Source organism: Macaca thibetana, chromosome 3, assembly GCF_024542745.1.
Source record: "Macaca thibetana thibetana isolate TM-01 chromosome 3, ASM2454274v1, whole genome shotgun sequence".
Classification (NCBI taxonomy): domain Eukaryota; kingdom Metazoa; phylum Chordata; class Mammalia; order Primates; family Cercopithecidae; genus Macaca; species Macaca thibetana.
Genome location: NC_065580.1, coordinates 105,135,345 through 105,150,758, shown reverse-complemented (window position 1 = coordinate 105,150,758; position 15,414 = coordinate 105,135,345). Strand labels below are relative to the sequence as shown.

Sequence of the window (15,414 nt, the reverse complement as noted above, 5' to 3'; positions counted from 1 at the left end):
GATGGGTGGAGAGTCTTTGAGGGTGGAGTGTCTGGAAAGGTGGAGAACCTGAGAAAATGGAGAGGCAGGGAATGTGGAGAGGCCAGGAGGGTGAAGAAGCTGGATGAATGGAGGGTCCAGGAGGCTGGTCTTTGAGGGGGAAAAGCATCAGTCCTCCCCCACTTCCCACCTTCTCTGGGCTTGGAGAGGATTGTCACAGGTTAGTAAGCAGAAGTCCTCCACGACTACCTCCCTTCTCCTGTCTCTCAAAACTGTTCCTCCCACATGAGAACTAGCTCCATTCCTACTTCACCATCCAGGCAGGGATGGCGGTTATTGTTCTGCACCCAGGGCAGAGATACCTGGGGCTAGAGTAGCCCTGTGATGTGTGCAGGATCCCACAACATAAAACTGGCTGCCAGGTGCAGAGCCCGTGGCTCCAGCTTACATTTTGCTTGGATGTTTTAAGCTGTCAGGAAAGGATGTCATTCCTTATGCTTTTTGGAGGAGAATAAAAAAATCTTCTTATTGAGCCATCATGAAAAAATGAGCAGATGTCTTGGGTAGTTTTTTGAGCTGATGTTTTTAGAATGGTTTTAGTATTTTTTCATAAAATTGCACAAGTGAATGGCATTGTTATTATCTGGAATGTAGAGAATCATTTGAAAAATGTAAGACCCTTTTCTATGAGGAGGGGTAGAAACTTTTACTTTCTTGGTTACCCAAAACTGTACAATCTAATCTGAATCAGTTTTTATAAGAATCTATTCAATCTCTTTGTAATCTAGATAATAACAGGACAAAATCCATGGGCAGAGCCAGCCTCTGTACCCTCCAAATGTGTAATAATGCAATGTCTGCTTGACTCTCTGTGGACCACGTTTTGAGACCTTGGCTTCAAGACTGTCAATGTCATATTATACTTAGTATTTATATCTATTAGGAAAGTATTCAGCTTAGCAGTGGCTTAAACAAAGATTTAATTTTTTTTCATATAATAAGAAATCTGAAGATATGTTACTGCTGAACTCAATTCACTAAGATTCCCTTGGCTTCTTTTTCCTGTGGTCACAAAATGGCTGCTGCGGCTCTATGCCCTGGGTCTGAATTCAAGTCGGGGGGACGTCAGAATGCCAGCCATATCTTTCTACTTTCATCAGAAAAGGAAAAACCTTTATTAGAAATCTCAGAGACTTCCAATTAAGCTTCCCAAACTGTGCTACCTTTAACTGCAAGGGAGACTAGGAGAATGAGTACTTAGCTGGGATGGTGAGAAGGAGGTTGAAACTAAGTATTGTTTCAACCAAATGGCATCCTGGGTTACAGAAACCTGTTCTCTTTCCCTGTCCCTCCTCCAGGCTCGTGTAGTGCCTCTACTCACCAATCCTATTGATGTTTCCCAAAATCCGATAGTATCATCATTATTCCTCGTCACTACTAAATAATACATAACATGGCTTACTATGATGTCACGAATCCCTCCCAAATTATGACGCCTATAAATTCAACCCAAATGGTTGGTGAAAAAGGATTAAGACTGTATCTACCCAAATTCATTCACATGAACTTACTGAGATATTAGCAGTAAACTTGTTTTACGGATTATTTCTTGATATACTCTTTCATTCAACAAAATATTTATTGACCTTGTATCTGCTATGTGTCAGTCACAGTACTAGGGATAGTAGGATCTAAAGGTGTCCCTAAATAACTGACATCTCGTCTGCGTGTGTGTGGGCATGTGTGTCTGTCGTTGTGTATTTGTATGTGTCCATGTGTATGTGCTCATGGCTGTGTGTGTATGCGTGCGTGCATGTGTGTGTATGTAGGTGAACATATATGTCAAGAGAGGAACCGTGTTGCACAGAGATTCTAAGTGCTTTGGGAGCACAAGGGTAGTGATGTGATGATGCTGGTCTACTGAATGATTCTGAAGCCTTCCCAGAAGAGGAGGCAACTGAGCTTAGAGTGATATCAGAAGAAAAAGGTATGAGAAAGGCATTTCCAGAAAAGGGAAACAGGACCTTGGATCCTCAGACTATGGTAAGGCATTCAATACAACGCGGTCCAGGATGTGAAGAAAGGAGTAGAGAAGGTGATTGGGTCAGTGAAAGGCCAGTAGGCCAGGCCCAAGGATTTGGGTTTTATCTACCAGAGGTAAGGATCAAATCTTTAAAGCCATACATTATACCCCCGACCCTGGGGGCATTTCTCTTGCCCATCAAGGTAACTAATTCTTGCCAATGGAACTCAGTCAAAGTCATGTGTCATTTCAGACCAAAGCCAACAAGACAAAGTTTGCCATCTCCCCTGGAAGCCACTTGTTCTAGAAGGTGTAGCTACAAGTTGACCTGTTTGCTACTGTGATGTGAGGGAACAATAAACCTCTGGTGTGTTAAACCACAGAGATTCAGGGTTCGGTTTCTACTATTTCAGAGCTTAACCTATCCAGACCAAAATCAGCTCAGAATCCTCTTTCTTTTCTTCCTTGTTTTATTTTTACCTTAACTTTTAGGAAGTTTACACCTTTAACTTCTCTCAGACTTTAGTTTCATATCTGCTCAAATAAAAATAATGCTATTTTAAATCCCCCTAGAACTGATGGGTGGTTCAAAGGTGATACTGTGAAATCATATTGCAAACTGTAAAGTGCTGACATTAGCAATAGATCTATCATTTTTAGGCAGCCATCAATATTGCCTAAGTGAGAAAACAAGAACCTTGATTATTCCTTACAACTTCCTCATGACCTTGGGTGATTTTGCCATCTGTGGCCTGGAAAATCTTTATACCAGAGAAGAAGCCATTTCTTTCTTTCTCCAGATAGGGCATAATTTGCTGTTTCTGCAAATAGCCTTTCATGTAGTGGGCCATTAAGTTTGCTTAGATAATAGCTAGACATAATATCAGGATGACAAAGTAAGAAATAGAATTTTTCCCTCTGTATCTTATTCTACATTTTCATGGTCTCTCTTTTCTTTTCTTTTCTTTCTTTCTTTTTTTTTTTTTTTAAAGAATAAAACAGCTTAATTCACCACCATTGTTTGAGGACCACCTGCATATCAAAACTGTCCTGAAGTGCTTCCACCTGCAGTGGTCTCTCTCAGTTAAAACTTCTTCCTTACAGATAATGCTGCCTCCTCACCTCTCAGTAGTTGTCTTGAGAAAAGAGTGGAATGACGAACTCCTGGAACTCTAATTATGAATAATGAACACTACTGGGGGCCACTTGCTGTTCTTTAAGGCTATACAAGCATTCTCTCCCATTCACAACAACTATCTACAGGACATGCAATTATTAGCTTTATTTGTTGGGTGAGGAAACTGAGACACCGGTGGAAGTAAAGTGTCCAAAGTCACTCCGCTAGATGGTGTGGCACTGGGATTTGACCCCAGAAGTCTGGCTCTAAAGCCTGCTCTCTGAACCACACTGCCTCACTGAAATGCTGGAGAAAGCTCAAAAGCCTGAGTTTACTTGGGAGGTTTAGAGGTCCAGAGAGAAGCTCAGTTTACTTAAGAAAAATAGGGTTAGATTTCTTATCTACCTGAGTGCATGGCTTGAAACATTCTTACTTCATCAACAGGAAATTATTTCAAGGATGGCAGAATGGCATTGTGAAGCATGAATGGATGTGCTTCTTTCCACTTCTTTGATACACTGTCCACCAGCTCAGGCAGCCCCACTGCCCTCAGAGTGCACTCTTGACTCCATCAGTGCAGACAGAGAGAAACAAGTCAGCACTGGGCTTTCAAAATACCTCATCGAGGATATCTTAAACAGCTGGAAGAGAAAGGGGTTTTTCTGTTGCAAGAGGGTGTGACTTTTGAGCATTCAGAACAGAGAGCCTGGAATAATAATTTTGGAGGAACACTGTGTCATCAATTTCCCCATGACAGGGGGGTCGCTCAGGGCGATGGAAGGATTTGATGGCGCAGTAGTGGTGTCAGATGCCAGGGGAGATGTGAGACAATGACAAAAGGGTATTGGATTGTCCCCCTCCAAGGGTTAGCAGGAAAAAGGGGAGGAAGAGAGAACATTTGCTACATTTGGGGAGCACAGGATTGAAAGGGTGCTGAGGTCCACTTACTGTGTAGGGACCAGGGAAGGACAGTCTCCCAGACCTTCCTATCTATCAAGAGGTGGAAGTTGTACAGTGTAGGTGGCTATGTGGGATGAGAGAGGGCCAGAGACACTCCATTGTGTTTTCTGCAGCCCAAAGTTGGGAGCAGTCAAACTTTCTATTTCTAGGAAGGAGGCAGAAATTATAGCCGAGCTTGAGAGACAGGGATTCAAGCACCCTGTACCAGGAGATAATGTGGCCAAGGGACATTACCCCAGAAAGCAGTGTGGGCCTGACACAGGTCGGATGGGAACCCAGATGAAAGTCCAGAATGAGGATGACCACATCTGAGGGACAGACAGGTCTTGCTTCAACTGATGCCAACTTGCTCAGATCCCTCGCTAGATCAGACTCTCTTCACCTTCCATCCCTTACCACCCCCCACCCCCTGCCCCCCCCCCCACACACAGAGAGAGAGAGAGAGAGAGAGAGAGAGAGAGAGAGAGAGAGAAATGCACTACAGAAGCACTGCCCCTGGAGTTAGATGCCTTCCCGAAGCCAGAAAATGTGAAAACTCTTCTTGGGCTGAAAAGCTCTGCAATGACTGGGTTTATTCTGAATTAGCTAAGATTATGCTTCCTGCCATCAGATGTATTAGTAACACAAAGAGAAATTTAGCCGAGGAAGATTTCCTTTTCAAATACTAGCCTCTATAGTTTGGAAATTGCGTGCCATCCTTAGCCTTTCTCATTTGCGTGAAGTGAAATTGGACACACTGCATGGTAGAGTTTACCCCGGGTCAGGGATTAGAAAGCAGAGCGCTAGATCTGGGTAGCAGAACTGGCTGGAAGGAATAATGTATTTAATAATGATTTAACTGAGCAAAACTAGTAGTAGTTCCCTTAGGAGCAGCCACAGTATTCAACTGTAGAAACTCAAATTGAACATACTGAGCGAGACTAATTAGAAAATAATAAAAAATGCATGATGTAAATGCAAGACCCCTGGTTACAAATTGCAGGAGATACATTTGGGGGTTGGAACATGAGGAATTCTGGATTCCAGGAAGGACATCACTGACACTGTCCTGGGACCAGGGCAGGAAGGGAGAACAGCAAGCCCTGGAAAGTTGTGAGCTGTTGAGGTGACAATCACAGATGAAAATGCCAGTACTTGATAGGTAGAAGAAGGTCTTAGAAATGAGTTATGAACCGAAATGTAGTGAAAACAAGCGTGGTCTACTTAAGCTTCTTAATTTGAGCTCCCTTGCAAAAGCATAGTGTGAGATAATGCGTTGAGGTGAAATTTGCTTTTGTTATATTAATGGAGGAAGAGTGTGTTAAGAAAATTAACAGTAAGGCAGTGTGGCAGGGAGGGTGTACAAACAAAGGGAATAAACTGTGTCCAATCACCCTCAAGCACTTAGAAGCAACCATTTACATATAAACGATAGTTAGACTAATCGCGTATCACTTGTAACTATCCACTGAAGGAGGCGCAATAAAAGATTGTTGTTAGGTGATATTTAGCAGTCTTAGTTCATGTTTTGCCACTCACCTATGAGTAATAAAACTAAGTTTCATTTACATTATTTTATAATTTAGGTAATTCATTAATTGAGACAGGTCTCCCTCCCAGTTACTTCTAATTAGGTTTCTCATTAAGTATCAGAGATTCAGGAAACATTGCTGGTGAATTCACCAGCAAAATTAAGGGCTTTCTGTGTGAAGAGTTTTGTATTTGTTTTGCATTTGGACAGCCTTATATGCAGATACCTCATTTATTTTCTGATGAGCTAGTTCCCATTTCCCCTTGAAAACTTCTGGTAGATTCTTGAAGCGCATATAATTCCTTAATGCCAAGAACTAGGTCTTGAAGAGGTGAGCTGGATGTGATCTTAAAAGTACACAAAACTGGAAACTGTGAAGGGACCCAGCATCTGAGCTGAGAATCCTGAACCCAAGACCATGTAGGGCTAGTTACACAAGGCCCATGGTAGAAGATGGGATGGGTGAACCCACCCCAGACCTCCCTGCTCATTTCCAAGAGCCTCACATGCTTAGGAAGGTGGAGCAGGTTAGAGTGGTGGGAGCAGAAGCTAGAATTCAAGGGTGGAGGTTGGGGGAAGGAACAGACTCTAAGCCTGTGAAGGAAGTGCCAGTAAGATCTAGACGGGGTGTTTTGTCTCCTCCCGAAAGAGCTTTGGGGTTCAGAGGATAAGAACTAGAATGTTCTTAGTTTCCCAGAAACTAAGTCAGAAGCCCAGGTAAGTGGACTGAGCAAGACAGCTGAGACTAGGTAAGGCTGCCATGCGGTAGAGATGGATTACCCAGGGCTGGACCAGATACTTGGTACCAGCTTATGGTGACTCAGCTAATTCCGTACCCCACCCACTGGAATCTAGAACTGATCTTGGTCTCATTGGCTTAGAAATGGATTAGAGACAAGCTGAACATGCTTGCAGAAAGGGACCTGGGTGAGTATAGAGACCAGGCAGGGTAGGGGCTGATGGGTGGAAACTTGGTTAATGAGAGCCCCCACCCACCTCTGTCATAGGGAATACATGCTTTCTGTTGCTTATTTGACAAAATGTTGATAATTGGAAGAAAAAAACGTATCACAATTTGTTTATACAGTCAATGTTTATTGAGTATGACCAGCATAATGGTAGGTCCTGGGAGAAAATATGAAACAAATATAAGGCATTCCTTTAACTCAAGGAGCTTGAGGACTGTAACACATTCACCCAACACATATGGAAACAGCAGTTTAAGACAGAGCTGCATTAAGTGGCAAGAAGAGAGGTACAGTCCGTGACACTAATGAAGCTCGGGGAGGGATGAGTCACGGAGGGCTTCATGGAGGAAGCAACCCAAGCTGAGCTTTATAAAGTGGGTAAAATTGTGATAAACAGATGAAGATGGAAGGCAGATCTGGATGGAAAGATACACCATGGATTGTGAGAATTAAATGAGATACTTCACAGAGGTCACTTGCTAAGTGAGTCTTGCTATGACTCTTGGCACCAAGAATACCCAAAGTAAATGAGATGTATGGTTGTTGCTGTTATTTCTGTGACATTTACTGCTGTTGCTGTTTTTATTTTTATGCTATTTTTTACTGCTTTTGATAAAGGCAATGGGGATTAAAGGGACACATTTGGGAGACAGTAAAGGGGGCACGGTTTTGAATTTCTTCTCTAGTATGTCAGATAAAATGAATCGCAGTGAACAAAGGCTTGCATCAGAACTATTTCTGTGTCAACAATGCATTAAAATTGCTTGTGGTCAAAGGGGATCATAGAAAAAAAGTTACACTAAGAAATGTAAGCTAAGTTCTCACAAATAACACCACTGATCACTGTGTAACTAAAAATCACAGGGTTTTAGTCAATACACGTATCTCTGTAATAATGAATCTGAGCACTCTAAGCTCCTGGCCAGACATAATTCCTCTCTTTCTGCTTTTCTCCTTGTCCAGTGGTCCAGCCGTTTTGCTGCAAACATATCAATAGGAATCAACTAGAGATGCTGTGATTCTCTTTAGCGCTGGCGATGATGTTGCTAGGATAGAGAGGACAAACACTCAGAGAGAGCAGGGTGGGATTTGTTTCTTCGCATATTCCAAATATCCCTGTAGGTGCTGTATTCAAAAAATGGCAAATGAGATTTCAGCTGAGATTGATTCTTGCCTGAGTCTCAGAATAACCACCTTATTGCTGATTATTATTCCCTTTGCCATGGAGGACCTCTCTTCATTCTGCTTGCTGTCATATTCTGAGAATATCAAAGAGGCTGCACAGGCAGCAATACTAAGTGAAGTCCTGTGCTTCCTGGGTGCACAAAGCCTGCCAAGATAGACTCTCTGGGTCTGCAGGCTGATTTCATAAAGGGGATTATTCAGTCAACATTAAGTAGCAACAAACTCTAATTTTACTTTCCCTGCTACATCGTGGAGCTGTGCAGCTGAGCTGTGTATGTGCTTGCATTAGGAGGTGATTTGGAGACCAGGGTTTCGCTGAAGCCAGTGGAGGAGTGGTTTGATCAGGCTCTGCTTTGCTGCATAGTCATTAGGGCCCTGGAAGTTTAAGTCTGACTCCTGGGACAGCACCCTGCTGAAAGTTTTATTCTGAATACTTGCAAAAGAAATGAACTTCCAGTAGGGAGGTGGATATTACAGTAATGTTACCTCATTGTGTAAAAACCAAATCATTTCAAGAACATACAGAGGAGTAACAACAACAGCAAAACCCAACAAAGCAACAACTAGAATCTTTTTGAAGTATTTTTTCCTTTGGTGGAAAGGACCAGTTTGAGACCTATGAATGATTGCAATGACTAAACATATTGTTAGGCAGGGTGTGAAATAACCTGACAAGCCAGCATTCTGAGGCAAGAAACAGGAAACTGTTGTTTTCCCAAACGTGTGGTTCATTTCTGTCCACAAGATCTTGTTGCGGAATAAGAAACAATACAGGATTAGCTTAATGAAGATCCTTCCTCAGTGTGGCCCTTGGATACTTTGAAGGTGAAACTCACCAAACTCTCTGTCTTTCATTTGTTCTAGGAGGGAATTTGTTGCAAATGGTGGCATCATCAACTACCCTCAAAGAAATCTATTTCTCAGTATGTTTAATGAAAAGGATCATCAAAGAAAGTGTCGTCCTTCCTGCCTTATTCAATGCTGTTTCTCATCACATCAGTCACTGTCCTGGGGATTGTGAGCTTTCCACACCTCTGGTGTTGCTAGCAAAAAACTCATAGCTGTAACCCCTACTAGAAACAGACATTTCAAGTACTGCTATAGGATTAATTAAAAGTGCTTTCACCTTAGGAAAAGGGGAAAGTAAAAATCATCCACTCATAAATGTTACTCATGATTCACTCATTTCCAGCATCAGAAAGAAAAATGCCACCTGTATTCCTAAGAAACTACAGTCTAGGTCTCTGCACACTAAAGCTTGTTGCTTTAGCACTTCAGACTTTTGAAAATCCTTTTTAGTAAAGAAAATAAACAACATTCATTCACAATACTGGCTATGATCCTTTAACTGACACTCTTAAGTTCCACCAGTCTCATTATTATGTCAGTGTGCAGAGTCGCAGGCAGGAAACTTACCTTAAAGGAGTAGTAGAAGGAGCCCCATGCCTTTCCTTCCACCACTTCAGTAAAAGTCACTGTTTCAGTGCAAGCCACTGGGGAAGAATCCAGCATCTGCCCGGTCCCATTGGAATCGAAGCTGCCCTCTGTGAAGTTGGCTGGCATGGCTCAGGCGGGGTTGAGCCTCGCGGTCCCTGCTCCTGCAGCTGAGTGAGGGAGTCCAGCTCGCCTCCTGAGAGCTGGGCAGCAGCTGCAGCTCTGCTGAACAGAGGCACAGAGCCCTCCCTGAGCCCACCTCACTGAAGAGCTCTGCCTGATGACAGGGAGGATCTACATGCTGCTCTCTCCTTGGCAATTACCACCAGCACAGCACAACCCTCATCACCCCACAGTCCCACCCAGGGCCAGGGCCCACCCCAAGAGGAAGGGGGAGCTCCCCATAGCCATCAACATGGCTCCCTGGATGGGACCCCTGTTCTGTTGTGCTTTTTGTTACTTCCACCGTGGACCCCCACTTCTGCTCCAGCTTCAACAATACAGGAATTTGGACTAATCAGTAGGTACATGGATTCAGGTCATGTTTCCACTTCTGAAATCAAATTATAATTATAATTTGTTTCAGCTGAGGTTGCTTTCTGACTTAAAGCCTCACCTTGCCATCTACTCTGTCGTGTGCTCTTATTTCCGTAAGCGTAGGCAAATAGTAAGTACATTTGTGTTTCACACCCATAGTTCTATCTAGGTGTTCACAAGGCAGTTCTCTGAAAAACACGAGGTCTGTGTTTGTCAATAAGCCACAACACCTTGTGATATGACTGGGAGCGGCCTGGTGAAGATTCTTAGTGCCTTCAGTATATTCACCTCAGTTTCTACGTAGGACCAATACTCAGGGTGAGGGTAGAAAGGAGGTAATGCAGCATCCCGGGCTCCACAGACAGGGCTAGGCAAGAATATTAAGAGCTGCTCCTGTTTCACGAAAAACCCACAAAATACTTTACATGTTCTTTCATTCAGTTTCCCAAACAACCTTGTGAGATAGGCAAGGACGGTAGCTTTATGTTCTCCTTTATGCTAGCAGAGAGTGGCTCCAATAGGTGAAATGACTTGCTCAAGATCCCACAGCTGCTGATGTAAATGAGCTGATAACCCATCTCCACCACTTCCTAGACAGTGGTGCTTTTACTGAGATTGGTTTGCATCAAATCTCAAATATCTATGGGGCATGAAGGTAACATGAACGAGGGTAGCAGGCTGGGTGTAAAACAATAGGAACTAAGCTGCTTATATGGCAACCAAGCATGATACCTGATTCCTCACGCTGAAAACACTCTGTGAACCAAACAGGTCCAGCCACTGGTTTATGACACTGGGAATAAGAGGTAGGGGCTTTAGTGGCCACCACTAAAGAACATGGCCCCCATGAGATCTCCTGGGAAAGCTTTATTATAAAGCATCCAGACCCAAGGAGGGCACAGTGCTCTAACGATGAGAAGCCATTAAGTCTATAATGAAGGGCAGCAAACAGAAGTGAGTTGTGCAGAAAACTGGATAAGCTGTGAGCTCTTAAGGAAAGCGTCAAAACAGGACAACAACTCAATAGCAAAACAGGCGCAGCATATTCCAACTAACAAATAAGCATGAAAATAGGCTCGACCATATTAACAATTAAGGAAAATAACTCAAAACAGTAAGAATTTTTACCTATTAGCATAGTGAAAGCTAGTGTATGGCTATCCCCAAGTGCTGACAAGATTAAAGGGAAATGGGTGTACATCTTTACTTCTGGTGTGAGTTAGTGGACGTGGTAATTTTGAAGAGCAATTCATCAGTATTTAGTAAAGCTGGAATTACATATCCTCTAATGCATTGTTCCATTTCTAGATGCTAATAATTTTTCATCTGTATCTGAGTTACTTACGTGTGCTCAATTCACAGAAATTCTTTGCACTACATACTTAAAATGTATGAACTTTTCTGTAGGTATGCTTTACTTCCAGAAAATGTTTATAAGACAAAAATCTGTGAGGAACTCCTGGGAGAAGGTAGAAGCTGGTTAGGTCACAGCGTGGTAGGGGCAGAGTGAGAGAAAATGGCAAATGCCATGGACAGAGAATAGGTGGGGAGAGAGCGCTTTCTGGTTGTTTTCTTTTCTCTCCATTCATGATCCAGGTAGATCATTGTTTAACCTGTGGCCACCCAACAGAAACATTTATGTATCTGTAGAAGCAGATATGCAAAACGATGACTTTGCAACTTATTAAATAAATGTATCAGAAGCAACCTAAATATTCATGATGTCAAAATCAATGAATCATCCCAAACTGGAAACCACCCAAATGTTCATCAACTGGATGAATACATGTTCATGTAGTCACACAATGAAATACTATATAGCGATGAGAAAATGATCTGCAGCCAAAAATAATATAAATGGAACTTACAAACATAGTATTAAGCAAAATAATAAATATGCTTGTTTTCTTTCTTTTTTTTCTTTTCTTTTTTTTTTTTTTGAGATGGAGTCTCACTCTGTCGCGCAGGGTGGAGTGCAATGGCGCCATCTCAGCTCACTGCAAACTCTGCTTCCCAGGTTCACGTCATTCTCCCGCCTCAGCCTCCTGGGTAGCTGGGACGCTTTGTTTTTTTTTTGTATTCTTAGTAGAGATGGGGTTTTGCCGTGTTAGCCAGGATGGTCTCCATCTCCTGACCTCATGATACACCCACCTCGGCCTCCCAGTGTGCTGGGATTACAGGTGTGAGCCACTATGCCCGGCCCTTTCATTTCATGAAGTATAACTATGCTTGTATATAACACAATGGAATACTGTACCGTAGTTAAAAGAAAGTTGCGGACAAGAAGACAAACTAACATGGTATAATGATGAACTGTTTGTTTCAGCTTGACTGGGCCATGGAGTGCCCAAATAGTTAAATATTATTCTGGGTGTGTCTGTGAGGGTGGCTTTGGATGAGATTAGCATTTGAATTGGCAGACTGAGTAAAGCAGATTGCCCTCCCTAATGTGAATGGCTCTCATCCATTCAATTAAAGGCCTGAATAAAATAAATAGGCTAATTCTGTGAAAAAGGGGCAACTCCTCCTGCCTGACTACTATGAGCTGGGACATTGTTTTTTTTCTGGCTTTTGGACTTGAACCGAAACATCCGTTCTTTTTGGGTCTCAAGCCTGCCATCTTTCAGACTGGAATTATACCATCGGCTCTCCTGGTTCTCAGGCCTTCATACTCACACTGGAACTTCACGTCAGCTCTCCTGGGTCCCCAGCTTGCTGCTTGAAGATCTTGGGACTTCTTAATCTGTATTAATTGTATGAATGATTATTTTATATTGTATTCCTTATAATAAATTTCTCTCTCTGTTTCTCTCTCTCCATCCTCCCTACACACACACACACACACACACACACACACCTCCTATTGGTTCTGTTTCTGTTTCTCTGGAGAACTCTAACTAATACACATTCTCACCTGAACTCATTTGTAGAAATTCCATAAGAATGAGAGAGGCATTGATGAAATGCAGGAGTTAAAGAAAAACCAGAAGACATTTGCTAGAATGGCTTAAATGATAAAGATGGAAAATACTACATGTTGGTGCGGATGTGGAAGAAAAACTAGCATACCCTACTGTAGCAATGCAAATTGGTACAAGCCCCTTTGGAAAACTGCTCAGTAGTATCATCTACTGCCAAACATATGCATGCTCTATGACCTAGCAGTTTCACTGCTAAGAAAATGCCCAACACAAATGAGCACACATGTTAACCAAAAAATGTAACAGTCAATATGGCAGTTCTGTTTGTAATAGCCTCCAACTAGAAGCTACCTAAGTGCCATTCAATAGTAAAATGGAAAAACAAATTGTGGTATATTCACACAATGGAAAACATACACTAATGAAAATGAATGATGCTGGGATGCTGGTAATATTCTATTCATTGACTGGACTGATAGTAACCTGAAGGTGTTTCACTTGTGAAAATGCATTGAGCTATATACACTTATAATTTCTGCATGCTTCTGTATGTATGTTATATAAGCTTATTTAAAAAAAAAGCTGTGAGAAAATCCTGGAGTTAGATTAGAAGCTGACTGAGTCATGGTTTGATAAAGATGGGAGCTTGGATGGGGAAATGGCAACTTAGAGTAGGCAAAGGCCAGGTGCTGTGAACAGGAGATAGGCTCAGAAAGAACTTTTTAGTTGTGTCTTTTTCTGCACACACTGTCCAGGTGGCTCATTGCTTGGCCTGTGGTTACCACACAGCAGAAACTCTGGATCCTGGCCTGGAGCTGGTTGGAGGGGCGCGGGAGCAGGGGAGCAGATCACAACATGTGCGGATGGGCAGCTGGCACTGAGTGTTTCTTCTTGTCCATCTGTATTAGGTTGAAATCAAGGTGTTGGCTGAAATCGGGAACTCATCACAGTGTCAACTGGGGAAGGATCCACTTCTATGTCCTGTCATGCTGTTGGCAGAATTCATTTCCTATGGACGTAGAACTCACGGCAGCTTGTTTCTTCAAAGCCAGCAAAGGGGAGAAAGATTCTAACAAGATGAGTACAACACTCTTATGTAATCACATATACGTCATTGTATATGTCCTGTTTACATTGTCTGAAAGCAAGTCACATAGTCTACTCGCACTCAAGAGAAGGGGATTATAGAAAAGCATGAAAACCAGGTGTCAGATATCATGGGGGTCACCTTAAAGTCTATCCTCCACACCACTCTATGGGCTAGATGCTTACAAATGAAGAGGCAGCTCGTGAAAAAGACCCAGGAAGCCCAAGCATGGCAGCTCACAACCACAGTCACAGCACTTTGGGAGGCCAAGTTTTGGGGTCACTTGAGCCCAGGAATTCAAGACCAGCCTAAGCAACATAGACCCCGTTTCTGCAAAAAATAAAAACAATTAGCTGGACATGGTGGTGTGTGCCTGTGATCCCAGCTACTCAGGAGACTGATGTGGGAGGATCACTTGAGTCCAGGAAGTCGAGCCTGCAGTGAGCTGTGATGGCCCCACTGTACTCCATCTGGAGTGACCTGAGACCCTGTCTCAAAAATAAATAAAATAAAATAAAATAAAATAAAATAAAATAAAATAAAATAAAGTAAAATAAAATAAAGACCACGGAAGAGTAGAGCTAAGTATTTAAGGCATACCAACAGGAAATACTGAGTATAAAAATAAATAGCTGAAAAAACTACTAAATAGATGTTTTGAATGGCTGGAGAAAAGAATGAATGAGATAAAAGACAGGAGAAAAACTCTCAGAAGACAATAAAAGTGATAATATTATGAAAAAATGGGACAAACAGTTAAACAGTATGTACAATAAAGGTAGATGTCTGAACATCTGTATCCTAGATCCCTGTGGGAGAGTTAAAAATCAATGGAAGGGATTGGAAAACAAAATTTATGAAACGATTTTATTTCCAATCCATAAAAATTCTTGAAATTTTGACGTGTAAAATTCTTAAGAATACATTTACAAAAGACATAAAATATCTCTATAAAACATAGCAGAAAGGAATGAATAAAGACATGAGGAAATTGAGAGGAATGCCAGTTCAGGGACTGGAGGACTCCGGATTGCTGGAAATGTCACTTCTTCCCAAATTGATCTATAGATTCAGTAAAATTCCACTAATAATCAATCCAAGATTTTTAGTAGAAATTAACAAGCTGATATCAAAATTCCTATGGAAAGGCAACAAATCTAGACTGTCGAAAGCACTTAAAAATGAAGAACATCATTGAAGAGCTTAAACTACCTGACTTCAAGATTTTCTATAAAGCTTCAGAATTCAAGACAGTGGAGACTGATGAATAGATCAATGGAACAATACATTTTATGTATGTAAAAATTGATTTCTGCTTATATAGGTATCTATTTCTTGACAGAGGTACCAAAACTAACCAGTGGGGAATAGAAAGTCTTTTCAAGAAATGGTACCAAGCAACTGGATATTCACACAAAAAAAGGAAATGATCGTCAGCCTATGATTCTCATCACAGCCAAAATTAATTTGAGGTGGATCACAGACTCAAAACTATAAGCCTTTATAAAAAAGCAGAGGAGAATATTTTTTCAACTTGGGGTTAGGCAAATATTGCTTAGATAGGATGCAGAAAGCAATAATCACAATAAAACTTGAAAAACTAGACTTCATTAAAATTAAAATATTATGATAATCAAAAGATGTTTTGAAAGTGTATTTTTTTTGAAAAAGAAAAGATGTTAAAATGTACAGA

At 41.7% G+C, this 15,414-nt stretch overlaps 1 protein-coding gene across 6 annotated transcripts in view; it reads right to left on the bottom strand.

Moving 5' to 3' along the window:
- Positions 1 to 9,500, bottom strand: part of NPSR1 (neuropeptide S receptor 1) — a 235,588-nt gene extending 226,088 nt beyond the window's left edge. For 4 of the 6 annotated variants that reach the window (XM_050785491.1, XM_050785493.1, XM_050785492.1 and 1 more), the window contains exon 1: positions 9,159 to 9,500. In XM_050785491.1, the coding sequence (XP_050641448.1) occupies positions 9,159 to 9,305 (147 nt within the window). In that variant the 5' untranslated portion in view covers positions 9,306 to 9,500. The remainder of the gene's footprint in view (positions 1 to 9,158) is intronic. The other 2 variants (XM_050785494.1, XM_050785490.1) reach the window with 2 other exon arrangements.
- Between the last annotated feature and the right edge of the window lie 5,914 nt (positions 9,501 to 15,414).